General features: G+C 35.8%; 2 protein-coding genes across 3 annotated transcripts; both read right to left on the bottom strand.

The window, feature by feature from the left end:
* Positions 1-1,337: 1,337 nt before the first annotated feature.
* On the bottom strand, positions 1,338-10,098 carry lpl2a (lipoprotein lipase 2 a). 2 transcript variants are annotated; one of them, XM_077717347.1, is made up of 10 exons: positions 9,842-10,098; positions 8,658-8,854; positions 7,308-7,487; positions 6,655-6,766; positions 6,344-6,577; positions 4,977-5,219; positions 3,595-3,715; positions 2,640-2,858; positions 1,936-2,043; positions 1,338-1,840 (listed from the first exon to the last, which is right to left on the bottom strand). In XM_077717347.1, the coding sequence occupies exons 1-10, from the start codon at positions 9,939-9,941 to the stop codon at positions 1,819-1,821; spliced, it is 1,536 nt and encodes a 511-aa protein (XP_077573473.1). In that variant the 5' UTR covers positions 9,942-10,098; the 3' UTR covers positions 1,338-1,818. The 2 variants fall into 2 exon arrangements, with proteins under 2 accessions (XP_077573473.1, XP_077573474.1); XM_077717348.1 differs by having other exon boundaries at positions 4,977-5,222; positions 9,842-10,090.
* Positions 10,099-12,961: 2,863 nt separating this feature from the next.
* lpla (lipoprotein lipase a) lies at positions 12,962-21,891 on the bottom strand. The gene is made up of 10 exons (XM_077717044.1): positions 21,654-21,891; positions 20,703-20,944; positions 20,407-20,586; positions 18,401-18,512; positions 18,070-18,312; positions 16,989-17,234; positions 16,810-16,930; positions 15,014-15,196; positions 14,034-14,141; positions 12,962-13,962 (listed from the first exon to the last, which is right to left on the bottom strand). The coding sequence occupies exons 1-10, from the start codon at positions 21,754-21,756 to the stop codon at positions 13,911-13,913; spliced, it is 1,590 nt and encodes a 529-aa protein (XP_077573170.1). The 5' UTR covers positions 21,757-21,891; the 3' UTR covers positions 12,962-13,910.
* Between the last annotated feature and the right edge of the window lie 3,039 nt (positions 21,892-24,930).

Raw genomic sequence — 24,930 nt, forward strand, 5'->3', positions numbered from 1 at the left:
CAATATTTACATTTACAATCCATAAAAAAGGCCATTTTAAAACACTCAAAAAAGTTGTATAAGTATCTTCAAAATATGGTCAAGTTATACATTATTTTGGATTTTATTGTGCTTATAAAGTATTTTAAAATACTACAAAACAACCAATATTTACTTATAGAATCTATAAGAAAAAAAAATGTCATTTTAAAACTAATCAAACACTCAAAAAAGTTGTATAAGTGACTTCAAAATATGGTCAAGTTATAAATTATTTTGGATTTAATTGTGTTTATGAAGTATTCAAAAATACTACATAGTATATAATCGACATGCATTGGAAATTTAGGTCATTCTGACATAACTTAGCGATTATTCCACTACAAGGACAAAGATTATTTTAAAGTAAATGAACCAATATTTGTACTCCATTATCATAACAAAAAAAAACTGGGACAAGGTGACCTCTCATGTTTATTAAATATACACCATAGAACATATTTACATTTATATACACTAAAAGCTGACTACATATAAGAGAAACAGTGCTTTTTTTACTACCAAAATCATTTCTGCTATTTACATCAGATTTTCTGTCTGTACACGTTTAAAAATGGCCTCCACCTGTAGTAGTCAAGAAAGCATTGGCACATGTTTTTGATCAGGAAAAACAAAACAAAAAAGTCACAATGATTACCGTACCGATCTCTGACAAAAATGACACACAAAACTGTAAATTCATTTTTTTGCGCATTATCAAGGACAAATCGTACAAATTGCTAAAACCAAAATTCCACACCCACATAAGCCTTCATACCTTTAGGAAAAATTACTTTCCATATCAATTTTAACATACATAGACTGTCATATACCCTGCAAAAGCACTATCGTACCTTCATGAAAAAGTATTATAACTACTATATTCAAAGCAAAAACATCACTTTGTAAAAGGTAACAGTCAAGTCTTATTTCACAGCAGGAGGCGTAACTCAGTAGAAATGTCTATTTGTTGCCATAGCAACAAAAGAACAACCACAAAACACACACACAAAGCACTTTGTTGAACTTAAGGCACACTGATTTAGTCCCATAGTCACATGCAGTGTTAGGGGCCACAGTGGTGAATGCTTATTAGGTTATATTTTAAAATACTACACTTATAGTAAATATACCATTAGGTAGAACACATAAAAGCATGATGAAAAAAGAGAAAAACACTCCTGTGGATATATAAAAGTCAGTGTGAGGCCTTTTTTTTTGTAGTAGGTGACATGAAATAAATTACAGTGTTCCCTCGCTACTTCGCGCTTTAGCTATTGCGGACTCAGGAGCTTCGCGGATATTTTCCAGGGAAAAAACATAAAAAATTAAAGATATTAAATTTAAATTATAAATTACATCAGTTTAAAAGAGGTGGAAACAAAATATTCAATAAGAATTAGTAATTGCATCGAAAAAAGGCCAAAGAAATGGTCAATAACATAGTGAGAGTTCAGGAATGGCATTGATGACGTCATGGCTGTTTACAGGCCCAAAAAACAATGTTCACAACTCCCAATAACGATGTTTCTTACGTGCAAAAAAACTGCAGAAGATCCTCCATCCGGACTACTATGATGTTTTTTGCTTGGTGGTGCTTTTGTGCACGTGTTATACGTTTCTTTAAGCATTTTAAAAGGGGCACGCCTACTTCGCGGAAACGCAGCTATTGCGGGGGGGGGGGGGGGGGGGGTCCCGGTTTTATTAACCGCGATAAGCGAGGGAACACTGTATTGACGAAGTGCTTAAAATGTATGCAAGGTTGCTGTTGTTGGTGGTGGTGGTTTTCTCTCCACAAGTTCAGTGGGTCTCCAAGGTTATTCTAAAAGATAAAAAGACATTGCTTGTTTTTACTGACAAAGCCTTGACAAATTGGCTGCTGTGAAAAAGATAACTCAGGTGGGAGAACCCAGTTACCTTTTGGGATTGCGTTTTGGATGTGATCGCCATGTTCCGTTACATTTTACAAAGGTCACTTCTTGCGTTAAGGTGGAGGAATCGGCATTTTTTGCGCAAAATACCATCCTGGAAGAGAAATGGGGGATATTTTTTACATCGCAATTTTCAAATTTTAATTAATCCACATATATTGATGTAATAAATTATGAAGATGAAGGTCAATTCTACTTTTTTTAAATCTACTGCTGAGAAAAAGCTAACATTAGTATGGATTTGTATTGGATTGAATAGGATAACTTTATTCATCCCGTATTTGGGACATTTTGTTGTCACAGTAGCAAGAGGGTGAGAATACAGACACAGAAAAAGACATTTTAGACATAAATAGATAGGTAATAAGTAAGTTAATCAATAAATACATGAATAAATCTATTATTAAATAACTGTGTTGCTGAAATATATACATATACATACATATATAAGCACATATATACATATACATAAATGTACATGATGCATACCACTCTTACTGTGTTTATGTCTATTGTAAATACCTAAAAATAAATCTTGTAACAATGATTAATTCATAGCCTTCTATAGTTAACCTATTATGAATGAATATGGAGCATATTAACCAAAGTGAAGGCTTATTTTTGAAGATATGGAAATCTAAATATTCTCAAATTCTGTAATGAGCTATTCATTGTTTTCATACAACTTACTTTTTCTGTGTCTCTCCAGCCCGAATACGAATTCTGTGCACCTCCATGTTGGCACCGTCAGAATCGCCGGACCACCAGGAAGAAATCATCTTCAACACTTTGGTAGGTGACAATCCATTTGACTCCTCCCACTTGAACTTCAACATCAACAGCTCACCGATGTCCTTCTCAGTCACCAACAGAAAAGAATGCGTCCTATTGGCTGCTATTTTCTCTTTCCTATGGGACACAACCATCAGGTGAGGTGTTAATATTTACCAGAATAGGTCATAAACATTCATCATTACCCATCAAGCAAACACATCAAACTCAAATAATGTTCCACCACATTGCTAATCAACCTCGTGGCTTTTTTTTTATAGCATATCCATGATACAGCACCACATTTAACTACCGTATTTTCATGACTATAAGGCGCACTTAAAAGTCTTAAATTTTCTCCAAAATAGACAGTGCGCCTTATAATCCAGTGCGCCTTATAATCCAATGCGCCTTATATATGGAAAAAACAGAAAACCAAAAACGAGAAACCACCACTGTCGGATATAAAAAAAGCACAAACGCCTGAACTGAAACAATACTGTTAAATATGCAGATCAGCCATCTTAGTTTACAAAATCTTCCATCATATAGCTCCTCCCCCACTGCAAGATTTTAAACAAAAAAATCCAAAACATCAACAATGGCTGGCTCTAGAGGCGACTGTGTAGTGAGTACTTCATACCTGGAAGTCAATAGCAATTACCATATTTTCACGACTATAAGGCGCACTCAAGTCTTAAATTTTCTCCAAAATAGACCGTGCGCCTTATAATACAGTGCGCCTTATATATGGAAAAAATGTCATTCATCGAGGGCATGCCTTATAATGCGGTGCGCCTTATAGTCGTGAAAATACGGTACTTTCTATATTTGAATTCCCTTCAACAGAAGTTAAATCTTATGACACACTCACAGTTTAAGCTGCAAGTTTTCAGCCTCCCCTTCAGTTCCAAAGAGCGAAACCGTAAGCGAGGGTTCCATTTCCGAGCGGTTCACTTTACTGGAGAAGTGTATCTTCAGCTGGTAGTGGTAAACTGGAATAGAACCAACCACAGTGACATTTATCAATGCTTTAAGCTAATTACGCCATTTAAACAAGTTCAAACACCAAGGGGCGTTAAAACGAGTCGGAAAATTGTAACTAAAAGCACCGACAATAGGATGGTTGGGTGTTTTGCCAAGGAGCCCCGAAGCACTTTTCATTCATTCACTGCATTCCTGGCTAATTGCCGCATTAGAGGCCAAACAGTGAGCCGGGATTTCTTTCGGATTTGCCTTTTAGATGGAACTCGCCCGAGAGCAGCTTTAACCACGAGTGCCTTGACGCAGCTGTTCCGAAAAGTGACGTGAACGCAATTAGATGATTGGGCATATCGACAATAACTGGTTTCAATGTTAAGATCTATAAGGAGTGAGTTTTAGGCGTTTATATGTCATACTGTTGTTTTGCCAATGTCTAAACATATAGAGAATTCTCCAAACTGCTTAAGGACACTGTGGTATCTAAAATAATATGGGTAGAAAGGTTGCTTTATCACATACGATGCAGAAGTAGAAAAAAAATGGATCTAAGCGCTGGTTTTCAGTCATTCTCATTGAAAAATCATCATTTTTTACCCAAGTGGGTCCTTATGGTTTACAGATTTTGCCCATTAAGTCACAGTATAGATAAAAACAAACATATTATGACAATGAAAGTAAAGTAAAAAAAACACTAACATAAAAATGACTTTCAAAAGGGTTAGGGGTTAGGGTTAGGGAATTTGGAAAAAAAGGACAGAATTTGGAAGAAAAAGGGACAGAATTTGGAAGAAAAAGGGACAGAATTTGGAAGAAAAAGGGACAGAATTTGGAAGAAAAAGGGACAGAATTTGGAAAAAAATGACTGAATTTGGAAAAAAAATGACAGAATTTGTAAAAAAAAAAGGACAGAATTTGTAAAAAAAAAAGGACAGAATTTGTAAAAAAAAAGGACAGAATTTGTAAAAAAAAAAAAAGGACAGAATTTGTAAAAAAAAAAAAGGACAGAATTTGTAAAAAAAAAGGACAGAGTTTGTAAAAAAAAAAAAAAAAAAGGACAGAATTTGTAAAAAAAAAAGGACAGAATTTGTAAAAAAAAACGACGTCAAAACTAAATCAAAATATCACTACGGCTGACAATGAGGAACGTCCATTACATTTGAACTGTGTTGGCTAGAAAGCCATGACTGTCAGTAGCAGCCAATAAAAATGTAATCATAATGTAATTAATTCAATAGTAATTGAATTTAGTTCTTGTATTTTTGAAGCACTCACCTCTAAAGGGCATGGTGGCTCTGGTGTTGGTGTACAACTGCACATTACGCGCTTTTCGGACTTTGCCGATATCGTAGCCCACCGTGTTGCAGCGACTCTTGCGGCAGTTCAAGCACATGCCGCGGTTAAACATGGCATTGCTGCCGCAGCGGTAGGCCTTGGCCGCCTCCCACTCGTTCAGCAGAGAGTCGATGAAGAGGTGGATGGAGCGCTCGTGAGAACACAAGACGGCGTCGCCAACGCCTGCTGAAGAAACATGTTGAAAATGGATGGAATAGAAAGAACTAGCGCTTATGTTTTAAGGAAACTAGACCGTGATGCTACAGTGCCAAATTCTACAAAGACTCATTTCTGACATTTTTGGGCCTCTCAGCTCAAGTTTCGGGTCATGGTGAATGGATTTATTGTGTCGGTGGCAGCAACAATGCTAAGACTGATTAGCGACATGCCGATGCGGAGCCAAGATACTGTATTGGGTTTGTGTGGGGACTAATAGTGCACATGTGATGCCCTGTTGGACGCGGAAAGTGCTAGAAGATTTATTGGATGGGATTGACAGCAATATACGACCAATCTATTTTAGCTGGGAGGGGCTAAAGCGATCGAATGATATGGTTTTGATAATTTTCACCACATGTTTTGTTATAGGTGATAAAAAAATTAAAATGTAATGTGTTAAACTATCAAAAACAACATAATTTGACTCAGAAAATGGTCTGTTCTTAAATACATAGCTAATATTGATAGATTGCTGCTGTGTATTTAACATAATTGGGCCATATCAGTTATATTTAACTTTCTCAAATTATTATGACTTTGACTTGTAATATTCCGACTTTAAATCTCTTTAATTGTCTCATTTTCTAGTTTTACAATTTATTTGTTTTCCACATTTTTGGGTTGTAAATGAAAGGCCAAATTTATGCTAATATTTTAGTGTGTTTGCACTGGTAACATCAGTTAATTAAGTAAATAAAGGTAGTAATGCAACTCAGTTTTATTTCATGGCATTACTTTGTTTTTAAAGTGTTTTGAAGTGCATAACATAAACATAGATTAGGTGGCCTCCTGTCTGTATTTTATAAATAAAATTACAGTGTAAGAGAATGCCAAGTTATTTTATCACAGTTAGATAATATTAAGCTTTCTAGTATTTTGGAAGTGGTCCTAAAAAAACTTTTAATGTGAAAAAAAATAATAAATTATATGCATTGCCATTATTATAAGCATTTTTAGTGACATAATGGTGGAAAACATAGTTTTTTTAGACCAAAGGCAGATTTATATTTAGACTCCAATGTGACTAAAATGAGTTTTTGTGTACAAAAGACTAAGACTCCAAAAAAAATAGACTGCTGCAAACTTACCAGCTATCCCATAGGTGGCAATCTTCTCCAGGGCACCTCTTAAATTGCAACCAGGCTGGTAGATGCCCCCATTTGGGTAGATGTCCACGTGGCCCACTGGTTGCTTGATGCCGATGCTGAGACCCAGAGAGCCATGGGTGAACGTGTGGAGAACGTCCACGAAATCGGCGTCATCTGGCGACAGGCGCCCGTGGGCGTGCTCGCCTTCAAAGTTAGGCCCGGCTGGATCCAAACCTGCAAACATAGACGGGATGATGGTCACCTCTGAAGCAATGTGTTGGAGGCCACGTCATGTTCTTTTGGCCCTTTACCTGTTATTCTTCCAACTTTATTGGAGGCGTGGCTTCCCGCGATACCTGCCACGTGAGCCCCAAGGCTGTAGCCAATGAGATGGAGGTTGTCCAGAGGAACGTTGGCGGTTTCCTAGCAAAAAAAAACGTCCAAAATCATGACAACGGCAAACTTTTTGGGTACATTGACTTTAAAAATCTGACAGATGGGCCGGGTCAGATCAAGATATGATACAGATAAAAAAGTGCATCCGTTAACAGTACATATGAAATATAAACAGAAAAAAGGACTAAAGTATTAACATACTCAGCACTTATCATTAAAGTATAAAGTACAAAGTAAAAAAGAATGTATTAAAAAATATTAAAATGTATTTTTTTTTAAAATAGAGGGGTTGTAAAACACAAAAAAATCAAATAAAAGTGGACAGAGCCACTGCTACTGGCGCCATCTTGGGGGAAAAAAAAATATATGTATATATATTTGGACAACGTCGGCGGGCCGGATTGAAAGGCCTAGCGGGCCGGATGTGGCCCGTGGGCCGTAGTTTGCCCAAGGTGTACCCCACCCGCCCCTCGGCCAAAGTCGTCTGAGCTATGCTCCAGTTCCCCCGCGCCCCTAATGAGCGTGCGCTATAGAAAAGGCACACGGATGAACGAGCGCTGCGACTGACCTCAATCCAGTCGATGAAGCGAGCCACCTCCTGCCCCACCGTTTTGGTGTTCTGGGCCGCAACCACGTAGTCGTTCTGCGCCGTGCTGAGCCAATCCACCACGATGACGTTGGCCATCTGCTCTCGTTCATACAACGCAGATACCAGCTTAGCCACCCAGCTTTCAAACATACCGCTCAACTGTGGAAGGAAATAATAACATTAAGGTCGGAATGGCCGGCCCAATGCTAAGGACACTTAGCATTTAATTGCAAAAATACTCAATTTGAATTCAAACTTGTTTTTGGAATGGTAACACGTTTGAAAGACGGCCTTCTTGACGCACTTTTTTTATGCTTCAAAGCAAAGGCTGTTATTGATTCCAAGGTTGTATTTTTTTATGAAGGGCATTCTTTAATTTAAGTGGTTTGTTTGGACCAAAAAAAAATTCATTCCGTTGTAAAAGGATGGCTAAAGTATTATTATTATGATCCACAATATCTTTTTTTTTACTACCTAACCCAAATTTCATGTTGTATAATGGGTGACATATCTAATAAATGACACAAAACATAAAAATAATATCAAATTCCTTCAAACTAAACCACAAAAATGCCAAACAACAAAAAAAAACATGATAAAGCAAAGCAAAACATCTGAATTCCCACTTCAAAATGACCATTTTCACTCATTTCTTTTGTATTCTCATGCCAAACAAAACCCTTAAATTTTCTTCTCTGCAAAATATTACTACCGTATTTTCACGACTATATGGCGCACCTTCAATGAATGCCATATTTTAAAACTTTTTTCCATACATAGGGCGCACCGGATTATAAGGCTCACTGTCTATTTTGGAGAAAATTTAAGACTTTTAAGTGCGCCTTATAGTCGTGAAAATTTGGATTTTTTTGTATAAAATCTTGAAGTGGGGGAGGAGCTATATGATGGAAGATTTTGTAAACTAAGATGGTATCTGCATATTTAACAGTTTTGTTTCAGTTCAGGCGTTTGTGTTTTTTTAATATCCGACAATGATGGTTTTTCGTTTTTGGTTTTCTGTTTTTTCCATATATAAGGCGCACTGAATTATAAGGCGCGCTATCTATTTTGGAGAAAATTTAAGACTTTTAAGTGCGCCTTATAGTCGTGAAAATACGTAATATCTTGACTTCTTAAGTATAGCATGTCAAGGCTTTTGTCACCTCTAATTATTAAACCTCAGCTCACATTCTTCACTGATCGTTACCACAACGAATGAAATGCCAGAAGTTGCTGCCCTGAGCAAATTCACTCAAGTGGGGAAAGGGTGGTGTGTGGTGGGTCGGGGGGGACATGTCCTAACCAGTGGAAGCATGTGGCATGTCTTACCGCCCATCCGTGGATGATGAAGAAGGTTTTGGCGGTACTGTTGAAGGCGCAAGCCGCCAGTGACTCGGTCTGGCCGGCTTGGATGTAGCATAAGTCGTCTTCGGGCTGCGAAGGTCTGCGCAAGGAGAATCTGGCCACCGTTTGATTGGCGTCATTCTTCTGCTCAAACCAGTCCTTAATGGGATCCAGGAAGTTGGCTGTGAAAATAACAAAGTAAAAGTCATTTGTGATCTTGTTGCCTGGAATCTAGCACCCAGTCGATGGGATAGGTGACTACTTATTTACGTGTGTAATTTATGGTGAAGCTTTACATATTATTGTGCTTGGTTAATGATAATAAAGGCATTTAATTCAGTTTTCCTAGTTTAAGTGACTTGGAAATCGATCCAATGGCAGGGAAGTAGCTCAAAAAGTGCATTTTGCAGGTTTATTTGGGTTTTCTTTGCTCAGTTTGCATGATGTTCACTCATTGGTTGACATTGATGGCACTTGACATCCAATCCAATTGGTTCATTTGGCAAAATAGAATGGACATCTAGCGTTGTCAATGGCAACCAATGAGTGAAAAAGGATAGAGGTCAAATAAACATTGTAAATAAGTCCATTGCAGCTAATGAGTAAGCAATGATAGAGGTCAAATAAACATGGAGAAGATAACCCAAGTGAAGTCCAATCCATTTTGACTGGGAGATATATTTGCCAAAATGGATTGAACGACCAAGTCTGTCGATGGCATTGAATTCACAACCATTCTTTTTTGTATTAGTTCTAATTAAATTGACGTCCATCAGTGGCAATGTGTTAGTGCTTCCTAGTCACAGTAGACGAGACGTCTATTGCAGTCAATGGCAGCATATTACTTAAGACTTCATGCTGTCAAACTGGGTTCCATAGAAACCAGTAGCACTTCCAAAGATTCTGAAGAGTCAGCTGACTCAGTTTGGGGGAGGCGTGCGTGCACAGAGTGGGGGTGGGGACACAGTAACCTCCCATTTATGAAGTTGCAATGTAAACTTTCCAATTCCCTACACAAATCACAGTCACCTGAACGTAACCCCATTCATAAAAACATTAAAGTTTCCCGTCAAAAGTAAAAGTTGCACGGCTAAAATCATGTACTAACTCGTTTTTTAAGCCCACGTTATACACGTGCATGTAGACGAAAGTCTATTCTGGCAACTTACCAAAAATAGAATCGGTCCGTTTTTGCTCCGAAGACGTCACATAACGCACTGTTGCGTTCAGGAACACTAAGCAAAGAAAGCCAATTCTCCATGCTTTCATTGCTTTGACAGCTTTGTTCAGAAAGTTTTGTCGACCTTGACGGAAGATGGAGACGAGTTGAGAAATCCTAGTTGTCGTTGCAGCTAGTGGAATACTCTTGTCCGCTCGTGTGCGTCGTGTTGCGCGCACTGCGCAGGCATGTGAAGTACCTCGATTGGAGTCGACGTCTTAAATAGAACCTGAACCACCCCATTGGCTGTCAAGCTCAGGGCGGAGAATCGAAGCACCCTGCATGTACTACTTGGAAGTCAATCATTACTATTTCGTGACCGGAGCAAAGTAAAAGACTAGCCAACGACATGACGGAACGTCTAAACTTTGTTTAAGAACGGATGGGTTCACTTTTGAATCAGAGTGGTCGTCAACTATGTGCAGTCATCCCTCATTTATCACGGACATTTGTTCCACATATTTGTAATAAGTGAAAATCCGCAAAAAAATGCTCTCCTCTCTTTCTCTCCATCATTTTTTTAACCATCATTATTATTAATTCATATATAGTTCCTAACATCAATGCTTTAATGCACAATAAGTAACTTTTTTAACAGAGAAAAAAACAACATACTTTTACTTGACCATTACATTTGAATATTTTTGTATATTATATATGTTAAATATTTTTTATATTTTTTCTTTTCTTTTTTTTACATGTTTATCTACCACTTCTGGCTCCTGACCCACCAATTTAGAGAAAAAACCTACTATTTAGGCAGTTTCAATTTTATGAAGTAGAAATTTGACAAACATTGCTTCAATAATCTACCTAATTTTTTTCATTTCATTATTTTCCAACTACATTGTTATTTCTCTCTTCCAAAGCAACCTTAATTAAATTTGTAGGCTGCTAAGCAGCTAACAGCATGTCAGCAGTTAACCATACAGTCCACTGACATTCCAGACTAAGGGACTGTGAAGCTAAACTTAAGGGGCCTCTTAAGGACATCTGGGGGCCCCCTCTTTCTTCACATAAAGGAGTCAGTCTCACACTGTCAATCAACTGTTACCCCACTTACATGTTTTCAAAACCTTTGCGCTGGTGACCTTGTTCGATGTCCATGGCCTGGATTTTTTACGATGTGATGACATACTGCTTGAGTCACATCTTTCTCTTTTTGCAAAGTACTAAAAGTACAGTATGCTAGATGCCTACAAAGCAGGTCAACAGGTCACCTGCACAGCATGGGGGTGCACCGACATAAAAGGGGAGCAGGTCATGCCTGAAAAGATACCCAACCTGTAGAAAACTGATTAACAGGAGGCACTCTTGCAGTCTACCATATTTTCACGACTATAAGGTGTACTGCATTATAAGACAATGAATGACATTTTTTCCCTACATAAGGCGCACTGTATTATAAGGCGCACTGTCTATTTTGGAGAAAATTTAAAACTTTTAAGTGCGCCTTATAGTCGTGAAAATACGGTAATTGCTATTGACTTCCAGGTATGAATACTCACTACACAGTCACCTCTACAGCCAGGCATTGTTGATGTTTTGGATTTTTTTGTATAAAATCTTGCAGTGGGGGAGGAGCTATATGATGTAAACTAAGATGGCTGATCTGCATATTTAACAGTATTGTTTCAGTTCAGGCATTTGTGTTTTTTTAATATCCGACAGTGGTGTTTTTTTGTTTTTCTGTTTTTTCCATATATAAGGCGCACTGGATTATAAGGCGCATTGTCTATTTTGGAAAAAAATTAAGACTTTTAACTGCACCTTATAGTCGTGAAAATACGGTATGTGAAATTTTCACTTATAAATCAAACATGCTGCAATTGAATGGGAGTCAAATTTAAGAAAAAGCTGTAAAAAATGACAACTAATTGAGTGACATCAAGATTTTTCACATATAGGGCTATACTTCGTATTATTTTCTCAACATTGAATCTCGTCGTGGGTGTGTTTCCGCAGCTGTATTTACCGAAATTCTTCCACGAACTTGAAAACAAAAATTCGTGGAAAAATCTGAGAACCTGTTTGTTTTCTCTCACTTGGGAACTGATTAAAATAAAGCTGAGGATCGCAAATTGAAAACATTTCCACGGTGCTGGAGGAAAAAAAACACAACAAAATGTCTTGGACTGGTTAATAAATATTTCCGAGAATCAATTTGGTTATTTCTAGGAACAAAAAACATTTTTTTGCTAATGATTATAGCCCTATTTTTTTGTTGTAATCTTCCTACACAGCTGTTAAAACAGTGACAGTTATGTTTGACCATCAATTAAGTAAACATGTAGTTAAAAAGCACCCACGCTGTTATGACATATTTGACAACTTCCTACTGTGTTTGTCCAATAAACCTTGACCAACATGTTTACATCAGTCATGATGCTTTTTGGACTTAATATTTGCCTGGTACAAAGTGTCATGTTGAATGAGATTAGTAAGAGATCAATTTCTACAAAATAATCACTCATTAAGTTGTTTTTTTTTTTTTTAAATAAATGCATTGATAAACTTGTAAGGGAACATAATTAATCTATTAACAAAAATGGCTTCTCACATAGTATTATAGTCATAGTATTACATTTTCTGTTGATATATTTTGTCATTGTATTAAACTTAGTATGCATAATGAACATAAACTAATTTCAGCATTTATATTGTAACTTTACCATAATTTATGCCAATAAGCAACATTTTAAAATACCTTTTAGGACTTTTTAATGGTGTGAAATCCCAAAATATTTTTATCTACATTATATTTGTACACAATGTACGTATTATGTTATTATAACATGCACACAACCAGCCATATACCATGTAAAAAATATTATTTATATATAATTATCAGTATACTATGAAGTAAACATTGCATTCAAACCTTATTCTTTCATATTTTATTATATGGAAATATTTTAAGTACACTAAATGCTATATTGAGTTCAGATTTTTAATTAAATAATTCATTTTACTATTTACATCAATTTTGTCACTGATAGCAATATGTTGTGATGTAAAAATGATTTTTTTGCATGAAAATGCACTAAAAGCAGCTTGAGTACTCAGAATATAATACTTTATATCTTTATTTAACCACCTGGGGCTAGTTTTTTTTTTTTAATACAGTGCACTGCAGATCAGTTGATGAATGTGCTCAAAAATAAGCATAAATTGCTTTTACAAACAAGCTGGTTTATCCAAGAATCATCATAAAAACGGCTTTGTAGAAAAAAATACAGTCAACGGAAGCAAGACAAGAAAATATATTACAGCTTAATATACAAATATATAAATGTACATTCAATAAATACAAGACGGCGTATTCTTGAGATGTATTATGGCTGTTGTGTAGGGATTTTTTGTTGGAAATTTTCAACTATTTTTTGGTAATTTATGGAGTGGCCTTGGAAATTAAGGCTACAATTTCAAACGGAGCATAAAGTCATTTTATTTTCTTTTAGTAAAGAAGGAAGAAAGTGTTTTAAAGTGACCTGTGGTACAATAATCAAAACGCAATCCAATTCAAATGAAAACAATTCAGAATCCAAAATATTTATTTAAAAAAAAAAACGGATATTTTCTTTTTAAAAAATGGTATTTACAAGACCAATACGATTCAGTAGATAGTCAATAACTCTTTGGTCCCTGGCGATTGTTTGCAGTTAGTAATCTAGCAAAAAAAAAAACGAAAATAATCATCTTGTTATTTTTTTTTATGACAAACGCTACAAAAAAATGTGCCTACATTTTGCCTGTCACCGTGAATTAATTACATAAGTAATAACTCAAAGTTCATATAGGCACAAGAAGTGAACGTGAGCCTAGACAAATGATTGCAAATAGAAGTAGAAAATGTGAGCAATGTCATTCAATGTGTAACTTTTTTTCTCCAAATTTTTGAGTCATCTGGCATACGTTTTTGTGTGTGCTTGTATTGCCAATTTCAACGTCGTCCTTCTTTGGTGATGCAAATGGAGCACCAGGGGTTGACGATAGCGCCGTGTTTTTTGACTTCACTTTTAAGCGTCGTTTAGACCGAACAGACTGCCTTCCATTTTCAATTTGTGCATCCTGGAAGAAAGAGACACAATAAATCCACCATACGTTTAAAAAATAATAATTGTGTCCCGTTTTGAACGTACCGTTTTTCTTTGCGGCTTCGGTTGTCTTCTTTGGACTTGACAAACGCTGCAGCTTTTCCTCCTCGGATCAAATCGGTGTACTCAGCTTCTTTGACACTGAAGATCACCCTGTAAATGATAATAACTAGAACTATAAGGATAAATAGAAGGAACCTCATTTTAACATTTTCCTGAGCCCCAAAAAATGATCAACACACTTTGATTCCATGTTATAAATATGAAAAAAATACTTCATTTTTGCCAACTGTTTTTGGACTATAAACTGCACCAGTGCAATATTATTATTTTATTTTTATTTTTGAGGCGTAGAAATAATTTTCAGTTTCTCATTGGTCATATCTATCAGTGTTAAATTATATTATTATAGATATAAACAAATACTTCATTTTTTGGCCAATTAAGCACTGTTTTTGGACTATAAACTGTACCAGTGTATAAATCCATCTCACCAGTAAATTGCACTATACAATATTGTTTTTTTTTTGAGGGTTAGAAATAATTTTCATATTTTCTCATTGGTCATATCAATCAGTGTTAAATTATATTATTATAGATATAAAAATATACTTTTTTGCCAAGTAAGCACTGTTTTTGGACTATAAACTGCACCAGTGTATAAAACCCATCGCACTATACAATATTATTATTTTTTTTTTTTTGAGGGGTAGAAATAATTTACATAGTTTCTCATTGGTCATATCAATCAGTGTCAAATTATATTTACTGATAAGTACTTGTAAAATTATTAGGGGTTGGACTTGATTGAGATTTTGAATCAAATGAATAAAAATGTTAAAATTAATGGCAATATTTTTTCCCAAAATGCAACTAATTGTATTTAAATTCAAAACAGTGGGAATAGAATAAGCTGGTCAGAAAACTAATAGATCTGAAGTTAAAAAGTTCAATTTTAGGTATTTTAGCATGTTTACTTGTCATCTTTTCAATATTTGTGTGTTTTCTTGATCAAAAGGACTCACTTAGACTGCGTCTCCCCCGATTTGACCCGTATTTTCCGGACGTAGAACTTGCTTTTCCCCGTCAAGTCCGACCAGCTGATGAGGGAGTCCTTTTCCCAGCGCACCTTGACAATCATCAGGTCGCCGATGCTCACGTCGGTGGTGACGAGGAAAGACAGCGTGCTGTTGTCGTTCATTGTGGGCCTGTGGGGTGACACCAGGTTAAAAGTCAACCAGTCGCTCGCCAATGCTTGCCGTTGCTTCATTTAGAGCACCGCCGGCAATTCTTTTTTTAGACGTGGCGAGACACGTTATTAGGCACACCTGTCAAAAGTAATGTTATGTAATTTCAATTCTGAACATGATGTGCTGCCATATTATATATATAGGCTTTAATTTACTGCACAGTGTATATATATGTATGTGTATATGTGTATATATATGTATATGTGTATATATATGTATGTGTATATGTTTATATATATGTATGTGTATATATATGTATATGTGTATATGTGTGTATATGTGTATATATATGTATATGTGTATATATATGTATATGTGTGTATGTGTATATATATGTATATGTGTATATATATGTATATGTGTATATATGTGTATATGTGTATATATGTGTATCTGTGTATATATGTGTATATGTATATATATATATATATATATATATATATATATATATATATATATATATATATATATATATATATATATATATATATATATATATATATATATATATATATATATATATATATATATATATATATATATATATATATATATATATATATATATATATGTGCGTGTGTATACGTGATAAAGTATGAAATAACCAAGATTAGATCATATTGAGATATTTACACTTTTACGCTTTTGTGATTTTGAAAGAGCAAAATAAATAAAATTTTTTAAGCCTGCCTCACTTAATCCTCCTCCATAAGTACAAAATAAGACTACTAAAGATAAATTACTACTGTTTCTCACCATATGCTACCAAGATACATACATGATATATATATGAGAAACATAAAAAATGACGTCATAAAAAGTACTGCAGTATTTCAATCTGAGCTATTTGATGATATAAGTATTGTTTTTGCTACACACAGTGCAGCTGACAATACTTGCTAAGGTATGTATGCGTCTATATATTTTACTTAATGCAGTGCTATTGACTATACTGGCAGCTGTTCACATTCTCAACCGTTAGTGTAGCTATACATCCTGATTTATGTACGTTACTCCTTCATTTAAAAGCCTTGTCTGGTGTCCTGTGCGGCCTCAAGCAGGACACTTATAATTTTTCCGCCTTTTTGAAGTTGCACATAAACGCAACACACTCCAGTGTGTTCATGAGGTGTTGTTGACAAAAGTTACAGCTAATGTTAAGCACTTGGGAATGATATGCCGCAAAAGTGTAGGTCAAGGGTAGGGAACCTGTGGCTCAGGAGCCATATGTGGCTCTTTGGATAGGTGTATATGTCTCTCCGCCTTTTTAATCATATTTTTTCTTCATTAGACTTTCCTCTCATTGATACTCATTGATTAGCAACAGTGAAATACTGTTCTGAAAAGAATTTTGACTTTTTTTTACTTTCAAAGTGGTGAAATGAATAAAAAATGCTCACATTTTCATGTATTTTGACTTTTAAATTCTGAGTATGGCTCTCAAGGAATAATGTTTGAAAATATGAATTGTTTATGGCTCTCTTTGTCAAAAAAGGTTCCCGACCCCTCGTGTGGGTGTTGTGAAAATATACAGTAAATAGAATTGAATAGAATAGAATCAATGTACGTACAGAACAAAAGCGATGTCTTCCTTCTCTCCATCGGTTCCATACAGGGAAATTTTCATAGGTTGCTGAACGAAGTTCAGGCTTTTCTTGCTGAACAGGTGCATCTTCACTTGATAGTGGAAAACTAAAAGGAGATGCATATTAAAAAATATGTCCCACAAGTACACTTCTCTAATGTTTACCTTTGTAGGGCGTCATTTCTCGAGTTTTGAGGTACATCTTGGCACCACGCGTCATACGGATCTTGTTGATGTTGTAGCCGATCTTGTTGCAGCGGTTTTTGCGGCAACTGAGGCACAAGCCTTTGTTGAAGGCTTCGCGGGAGTGACAGCGGAAGGCCATCATGCTTTGCTGTTGTGCGTTGAGTAGAGAGTCGATGAATAGGTGGATGGAGCGCTCGTGTGAACATTTGACTAGTTGGTCAGCATCTGCGTCGAACAAAAACAAAGAAGGCGGCGTTACAAATGGCGGCAAGCTACGAGTGGAGTAAGAAATCGGACAAAAATTGCCATTCCGACAAAATGCATTCTGTTCATTGCTTTAAACTGGACATTGAACAAAATGGCCAATATAAGAACACTTTAGCATTTTAAAAAAATGTTTAATTGATTCATCCGGATAAAGAAACATATTTTTGCATTTGTGGGAGGAGCTAATTTTAGCATAGGTTTTTAGTGAAGTGAGTTTAATATTTTTTTTTACAAATAATATGAGCTCTCATCCATATTTTTGAAAGATTTTTTAAGTATTTTAATGATATCGGAATGGTAAATAATTTTGGATTTTCAATTTTTTTATGTATTTACGATTAAAACTTTTTTCAGCAATATTTGTTTATTTTTTTGTGGGACTTAATTTCTTCTATTGAAGATTTTTAGCATTTACCTGCTGTATTTTGTATATATAACACAAGAAAAAGTGAAAGCATGCTATCAACTCACTTTTTTTGCATGCCTCTTAAATTCAGTCAAAAATTCAAGCAATGTAAAAAAAAAAATAACCAAACAAGACTTTGATCTCAGCACGAGTTACGCCACGCCTGTGTGATCAGTTCGAACTGTTTATATTGAAAGGAGTAGAGGTCAAAAACATATCATGCAAATAACAACAAGCAAAAAAGCCCAAATGTATAGCCTCCCATGTTTTTACTGGAAGCCCATCTAAGCGTTGTTACGTTGTTTTTACAGCTGGAGCGATATGAGATACATCGAGGTACAGGATGTAAATATTGTGAGATAAAATGAAAAGCGCCCAAGTACTCACTTTGTAGACCTCTAAGTCCTTCCTTAGCAATCACCCTGAGGGTATTTGGGATGTCACAACCCGGCTGGAAGGTGCCTCCATTGGGGTAAATGTCGATATGACCCACCGCCTTCTGGATGCCGATACTGCAACCGGGTGAGCCTCGCGTATTGGTGTGCAGGACGTCTACAAACTGGGCGTCGTCTTTGGATAGCGTGTCTTGTTCGTCCGCGTGTTCAAACATTGGACCGGCGGGATCCAATCCTGGTAAGAAAGATAGACAATCTCGGGTTAGTGATGAGATTGGCTTGATGTTGATGATGGAGGGAGAGAGGGGAGGAGTTTAGTTTACCTGTGATTCTGCTGATTTTGTGGTCGGTCAAATCACCGGCAATTCCAGCCACGTGCGCCCCGAGGCTGTAGCCCACTAGGTGGATTTTGTCCCAGGGAAGCTCTAACTCTTTCTGAATGTGTTACAACAACAACAAGGTCTTAAAGTTGATATACACAAGTATTTACATTGTATATATAGGGATCAAATTAATTGATAAAAAATATAGGTCACACTGGTTGTCAGGATTGTACTGTAAAAAAAGGAAAACCATAAAAAAAAGAAAAATTTAACGATGAACTTTTGTAAAAATGACTATATTTTAACTGTTGTTCTTCAGTAAACACTTCTAATGCGGCAGTCAAACGTGCTGACTTCTGAGCTTATAGCATAGGAGTCGTGAACTTTTTTGACGAAGAGAGCCATAAACAATTCATATTTTCAAACATTATTCCTTGAGAGTCATACTCAGAATTTAAAAGTCAAAATACATGAAAATGTGAGGATTTATTATTCATTTCACCACTTTGAAAGTAAAAAAAAAGTCTGAATTATTTTGAGAACATTATTTCACTGTTGCTAATTAATGAGTATCAATGAGAGAATGTATGCAGAAGAGTCTAATGAAGAAAAAATATGATTTAAAAAGGCTGAGAGCCATATACACCCATCAAAAGAGCCATATATAGCTCCCGAGCCATAGGTTCCCTACCCCTGCTATAGCACAACCTAAGCCTTAAAACCTAAACCTAAGTTTTCCTAACCTCTAATTCACATTAGCCTTCAGTAGCTCAGTAGTCAGCACGTTTAACTGGGAAAAGGAGCGCAATGTTGTCGCCATCAAAACTGATTATACATAAGTTTCAATGAGTTAAAAATGTATAGTACCTATTTTACCATTTTCTCATTATTTTAACTGTAACATTTTGGGAACCAGTATTTAACCATAAATATATGTTGTTGTTTTTTTTAACAGCGTAAATGAGGATTACCACTTAATAAGTCGCAGGCCAGGGGCCGTAAACCATAGCAACTGCATGTGTTTAAAAGCCTCATTGTCGTTTGGAATGTAAACAGATTAAACCAATGGAGCCGTCTGTCCAACTAAATTACAACTAAGAATTCATGTAAAAGTAAGGCAAAAAAAATTCAACATTTATCAAATCAGTTTTAACTCGTACCGAGCTCAAAAGTGATCCCTTGTAACAGAAGCAGTGGGAAAAAACATTTTAAAATGCAACGTCATCATCTCCAAATTTATCTTATGAACAGTTTATGCAACATGCAGGAAATACTTGTCAACTTGAATTTATATCGTAAAGATTTTTTATGTAATTTATGAAAGGATGTGCAACATATGCTTAAGATTACATTTATAAGATGCATAGCCAAAAAAAAAAAAATGCAATTACAATCAATTCCAGACGTCCTTCTAACAGGCGACCATCCCAAAAATTGTGGCAGCCATCTGTATATTTTGTATGTTTTTTTTATTATTATTTTCGATTTCTTATTATATACCCATTTGACCATGTATATTTTCATTAATTATTTAATTTTATTTTTACTTGCTACTCAAAAAAATGTTTCCTAACACTAATACTATAATTATATCACAAATGTCAGCCGCAAAATATTGTCAAATAAATTTTGTCAAAAAAAATTGTCCAAAGATATCTAAGAAGTGGGCCCCAAGCTACAAGTTTGAGACCCCTGTACCTATATGATTGTAATAACAACAATCATGAAAAAAATAACTGAAAATAATATACTTTGTGCATGAAAATGCTAATACAATATGCACACATTTAACACAACCCTAGCCAATTAAAAGTACAAGACAATTCGATGTATTTTTAATCATTTGGTTGTAGAACTAATTCACACAAATGAACACAAATTTTATTAAAAAAACACGACGATCCTGACAATTTTTGTCCCCATTTGAGCAATTTGATTGGATTTTTGCTTCATTAAACAACACATCAATCAATGTATGATTTCAAGTAGATTTCTAAGGAACTCACTTGTATCCAGGTGACAAACTTGGCCACGTCTCTTCCCACCAGCTTTGTGTAGGCCGCAGAAGTCGGGTAATGCTGATTGGCGCGTGTCAACCAATCCACCACAATCACATTGGCACTGGGCACTCGTTCATACAGAGCTGAGACCAGTTTGGGTACCCAACTCTCAAACATACCTGTTACCTATAAAACAGCCACACACAAAAGCATTGCTCAAAGAAAAGTATATACAGTCCCTAGTTTAAAAGATAGAAGTACCAGTTTGTGTAAAAGGAGTAAAACATAAGATTTTGATTTACCGTCCATCCATGGATGATGACAAACGTCTGCGTCTGGGCATTGAACTCGCACTCCCGGATGGTCTCGGGACTGCCGGCCACAATGTAGCACATGTCGTCATCGGGAATATCGGCCTTGCGCAAAGAGAACCTGGAAACGATGTCGGTGTAATTGCTGAGCCACTCGGCGGTAGAGGTGGCGGGTAGTGGGGTAGGGGTGACGCTGCCACTGCTGCTGTTGTTGTTGCTGATGCTGCTGTTCACTGTTAAAACAGAAAGAAACACATACGTCATAAGTCATGAGTGCAAAAAGTTAGTGTTGAAATATTTTCCAATTTTCTTGAACGCAACCCATCCATCTGAATCAAAAAAAAAAATCCAATTTGGGAATGACAAGGAAAATAAAGTCTATGTCGCCCCCTTTTGCATTTATAACAAATCTACTACACAAAAATGTTTCATTATGTGAGAAGAATTGAACAATCGAGTAACCAACTGGTTGTCTGTGAAGAAAAGCAATGGTTATGTACATTTTATATTGCTTGTCATTATTTTGAACCATACTTAGACCTACTACTTTAATACAGTTTCCACTTAATCTGGTAAAACAGTATAGTATATGTTTAATGGACGTTTTTGAGGGCGTTCTCCCTCATTATCTATTTTTACTCTAAAACACTCCCATGGATGTTTAATGTAAGAGATGCTTTGCAGATCTGCAGGCTTTTAAAGGCTGCCTCATAATTAAAATCGTTCACTGCCATTAACAGTGGTATAAAAACCAATATATTTTGACTGGGATGATCCCAATTCCACCAGTTGAGGTGCATTGGACGTTTATGACAGTCACTGGCAATGAACGAGTCAATCAATTAAAGCATTTTGTAAAATAAGGACAAAATATTTCAATTAATATCACATTTAAATCAGGCGAAAAGGGACATTTAAAGTATTGATATATAGATTCCTTACCAAACGCACCGCTGGTGGTGAGTTCAGGGTCCGAGCAAAAAGTGGCAAGAAATTTTCCCAAAAGTATCCAAAGCGGGAAAAAACGCCCGTTTGCTTTTCCCATATTATAAAAACGTTGGTCCTTTGAGGTGTCCTGAGTTGTACTTGGGGGATTAATATCCAACTTTTCAAACAGAAAGTAAGATCGCCACGTTCTATATGTACGGAGTGAAATTTCTTTAAGGTCTGTCACGCTTGGCGCTCCTAAGTCATCTTTAAGTGGACCTAATTTGCATATTACAACTTTATTGGATGTGAGCTTTGAGGGGCGGGGTTTCCGGAGGGACCCTGCTCAAAATTGGGGGTGTGCCCACTAGTGTCCAGAGTTCACTGAAATAGATATACAGTTCTCCCTTAGTACTATGCATATTATAAGTAGTATCAAGTTGTATTTCAATATATTTTAATGTGGTAGAAAAAGTGAATAAGTATAGTTAACTTTTTTCATTAATTTTCAAAACTACTTACCCTTGTCAGGGTCCATCAAAACACATAAAATACATTTTAAATTATTTTTCCAACTACAGAAACATAATTGAATTCGCATTTTTGTCAACATCCATACTAAAATCAAACATGATCTCATTTGTAGTGAGTGTTACTAATGCATAGTAATAATTACGTATATTATAATATATAGATACTATATGTATAGAACGGTCATGTCTTTTTTTTTTTAAAGTAACAAAAATAAACCACTTAAATCCTAAAATTGCAAGTGCTTAGACATGTATGCAAAAGTGAATCTTAGAATAACATCCTATAATGTGTGTACTGCAATTTGGACTATTTTTAACAAAGATTTTCCCAATAATATGGCTATTTTCAGCTTGAAAACGACCATATTTTTTTCTCTCCAAATAATGCAAATTACTAGAGACAGCAGGGACCTCTGGTGTTAAAAACCCACAATGCAACAGTATGAAACAACACCCCAACAGATGCTCACTCAAAAAAAAAAAAAAAAAAAAGAAAATGGATAAGCGCTAGCGTATGTGAACATCAAGTCAGATGTCAAGTATTTAGCCAGCAGCCCTGACGTGATTAAAAGTGATAAACACTGAAAAACATCTGTCTGAGGTTTAATGATGAATTCCATCCACAATGCCTTTGTGGGAACTTTCATTCATTCTACGGACTGGACTTTTCTCATAATAACATTTGTATATGTTCTCAAATTTCACTTCAAGCTGGGCTGCTTTGAACATGTTTTGTTTTTTTACACAAAGACAGCATTTGGAAAAAATCTAATTTCAAATAGTGGTTTCAACTAAAAAAAAAATCAACAATACACTTAATGAGAACAATTCAGTTGTATTTAACTTAGTTTTGTTGTACTTAAGTACATTTGCATTGGATATTTTGTATCATTTTCTTTTGAAGTTAGCTGGGATAGGCTCCAGCACCCTCTGCGATCCTTGTGATGATAAGCAGTTCAGAAAATAAATGAATGACAGAACTTGTAGTTGTTCAAATCAGACTTTGCAGTTATATAGTTGCACAAAAAATGTATAGTTTGTGCAACGAAATGTTCATTTTTTTCCAACTATATGATAGTTTTGCACCATAATTACCACCATAAATTATAATATTAAATCCCTTAATTGAATATCCCCTTTTCTTTTAAATATACAAGATTATATATTCCTTTTTTGTCAAGATGGTCGTACGAATTCTGTAAAAAAAAGTTTGAAAACCAGTGTTCTTGACAGCAAAATGTTACCAAATTGGATCCAATTCCCTATTGACATAACATTAGCAAGTCTAAACGCTACCTTAAGCAACTGCGTGCCAATTCTTATTGAGCCAACTCAGATTTCACATTCCCCCCCAAAAAATCTGGCCAGACATCGCAATGAGTTTGTCAATACATACTTTGGAATTGTCTTAAGAACAGGACAAGCACAAGTGTGTCTGGATTGTATAAATAAAATCATAAAAAAATAAAGGAGGCCTAGTTGGCATCAATGTAGCCTGAGAACCAAATTGAGTTTAGCACCCCTCTATTCTAGATTCAATCAGAACACTGCAGTACACCGTTTTGGTTTCCCAGCATAATTATCCCAAGGAAGAGGCCCCTCTCGTATAATTCGGCACATGTGCTTACAGTATTGGCTCACATCCGTACATTTCCGCGTTTTCTGCTGACATTTGAAATTATGTCATCTGTCTTTAAGCCTTAACAGTGTGTGTGTGTGCATAGCCTACTCCAGCTGATCTACATACAAGGTCATGTTCTCTTTTCTGGACTTGAAAACCCTATTTTTTGTTTGTTGTTTGGGGGTGAGGGGCTTTCATTGCCATTGGCATTTAGACACAACATGAGAAGAAACCTTGGAGTTGTAATTTCTTCTATCTTTAAAGCCTTGAAGCCAGATGGAGGAAGGAAATGATGCGCCATTTAAGATAGATTTCATAGCTTTGTCTTGATGTACTGAAGTTTAAGAACTGGTAGTGGGGGATTATATTTTAGTGTCATTAACAGCAATACTATTTAAAGTGTGAGGAGCTGATTTTTCTCCATCCTGATTGGATTGGACGCCTATTGTCGCCACAGGCAGTCAACGTGTTAACTGCATGTCCCAGAAATGGAATGGCATGAACTTATTGAGCTTTGCATTTCATCTACTTGGGATTTTACAAGATGTCAGCCATGCAGACAAAAGCTCAGAGGGGGGGGTTTCATAACTATTTGATTTCAACAGTTTAGAAAGACAGTTCTGTAATGTCTGGGGGAAAGGGCTTCATGTTGCGCATTCCGTTTGATTTCTATTCCGTATTTTATTCATTAAGGAGATTTTTTAAAGTATTTTTTTAATGTATCAAACATTAATTGAAATTGAGTATTGTAGAGATAGTTTGGTACAAAAGATAAATGCCTGGAGGTAAATAATGGCTTATAAATTGGTTTACGTTATTTTTTTCCCTATCCAGTGCAATTTAGGGTCCTAAAACACCAGTTACCATGTCAAATTACATTAAGTCCTTATATTGTGTACTCTATTTGGAGATAGTATAAAGTAGTTAAATACCAGTGTGTGATGGGGCGATGACCTCAAAACGTCGTTTTTGGAGTCGTGGTAGGTTGGTTCCATGGTGAGCCAATTGCGCCTCCTAGTGAACATGAAATGACAGTGAGGACAATAGCAATAATGCTTTGGACAAAGGTTCTATATTTAAATAACTTGATTGTTACTTAGAGTGCAGTATTGAACCAAGAAAGGCCAAGTTAAACAGC

The sequence above is a fragment of the Stigmatopora nigra genome, chromosome 5, assembly GCF_051989575.1.
Source record: "Stigmatopora nigra isolate UIUO_SnigA chromosome 5, RoL_Snig_1.1, whole genome shotgun sequence".
Taxonomy (NCBI): Eukaryota; Metazoa; Chordata; class Actinopteri; order Syngnathiformes; family Syngnathidae; genus Stigmatopora; species Stigmatopora nigra.

What these genes read in the sequence shown, in the direction of transcription:
- lpl2a (XM_077717348.1), bottom strand. Translation starts at nt 9,941, where the DNA reads ATGAAAGCATGGAGAATTGGCTTTCTTTGCTTAGTGTTCCTGAACGCA. An exon ending in GCTTCATCGACTGGATTGAG is followed by an intron (nt 6,767 to 7,307) that starts GTCAGTCGCAGC and finishes TTTTTTTGCTAG; the next exon opens with GAAACCGCCAACGTTCCTCT. An exon ending in TGCCACCTATGGGATAGCTG is followed by an intron (nt 5,223 to 6,343) that starts GTAAGTTTGCAG and finishes ATGTTTCTTCAG; the next exon opens with CAGGCGTTGGCGACGCCGTC.
- lpla (XM_077717044.1), bottom strand. Translation starts at nt 21,756, where the DNA reads ATGGGAAAAGCAAACGGGCGTTTTTTCCCGCTTTGGATACTTTTGGGA. An exon ending in AGTTTGTCACCTGGATACAA is followed by an intron (nt 18,513 to 20,406) that starts GTGAGTTCCTTA and finishes TAACACATTCAG; the next exon opens with AAAGAGTTAGAGCTTCCCTG. An exon ending in AGGACTTAGAGGTCTACAAA is followed by an intron (nt 17,235 to 18,069) that starts GTGAGTACTTGG and finishes TGTTCGACGCAG; the next exon opens with ATGCTGACCAACTAGTCAAA.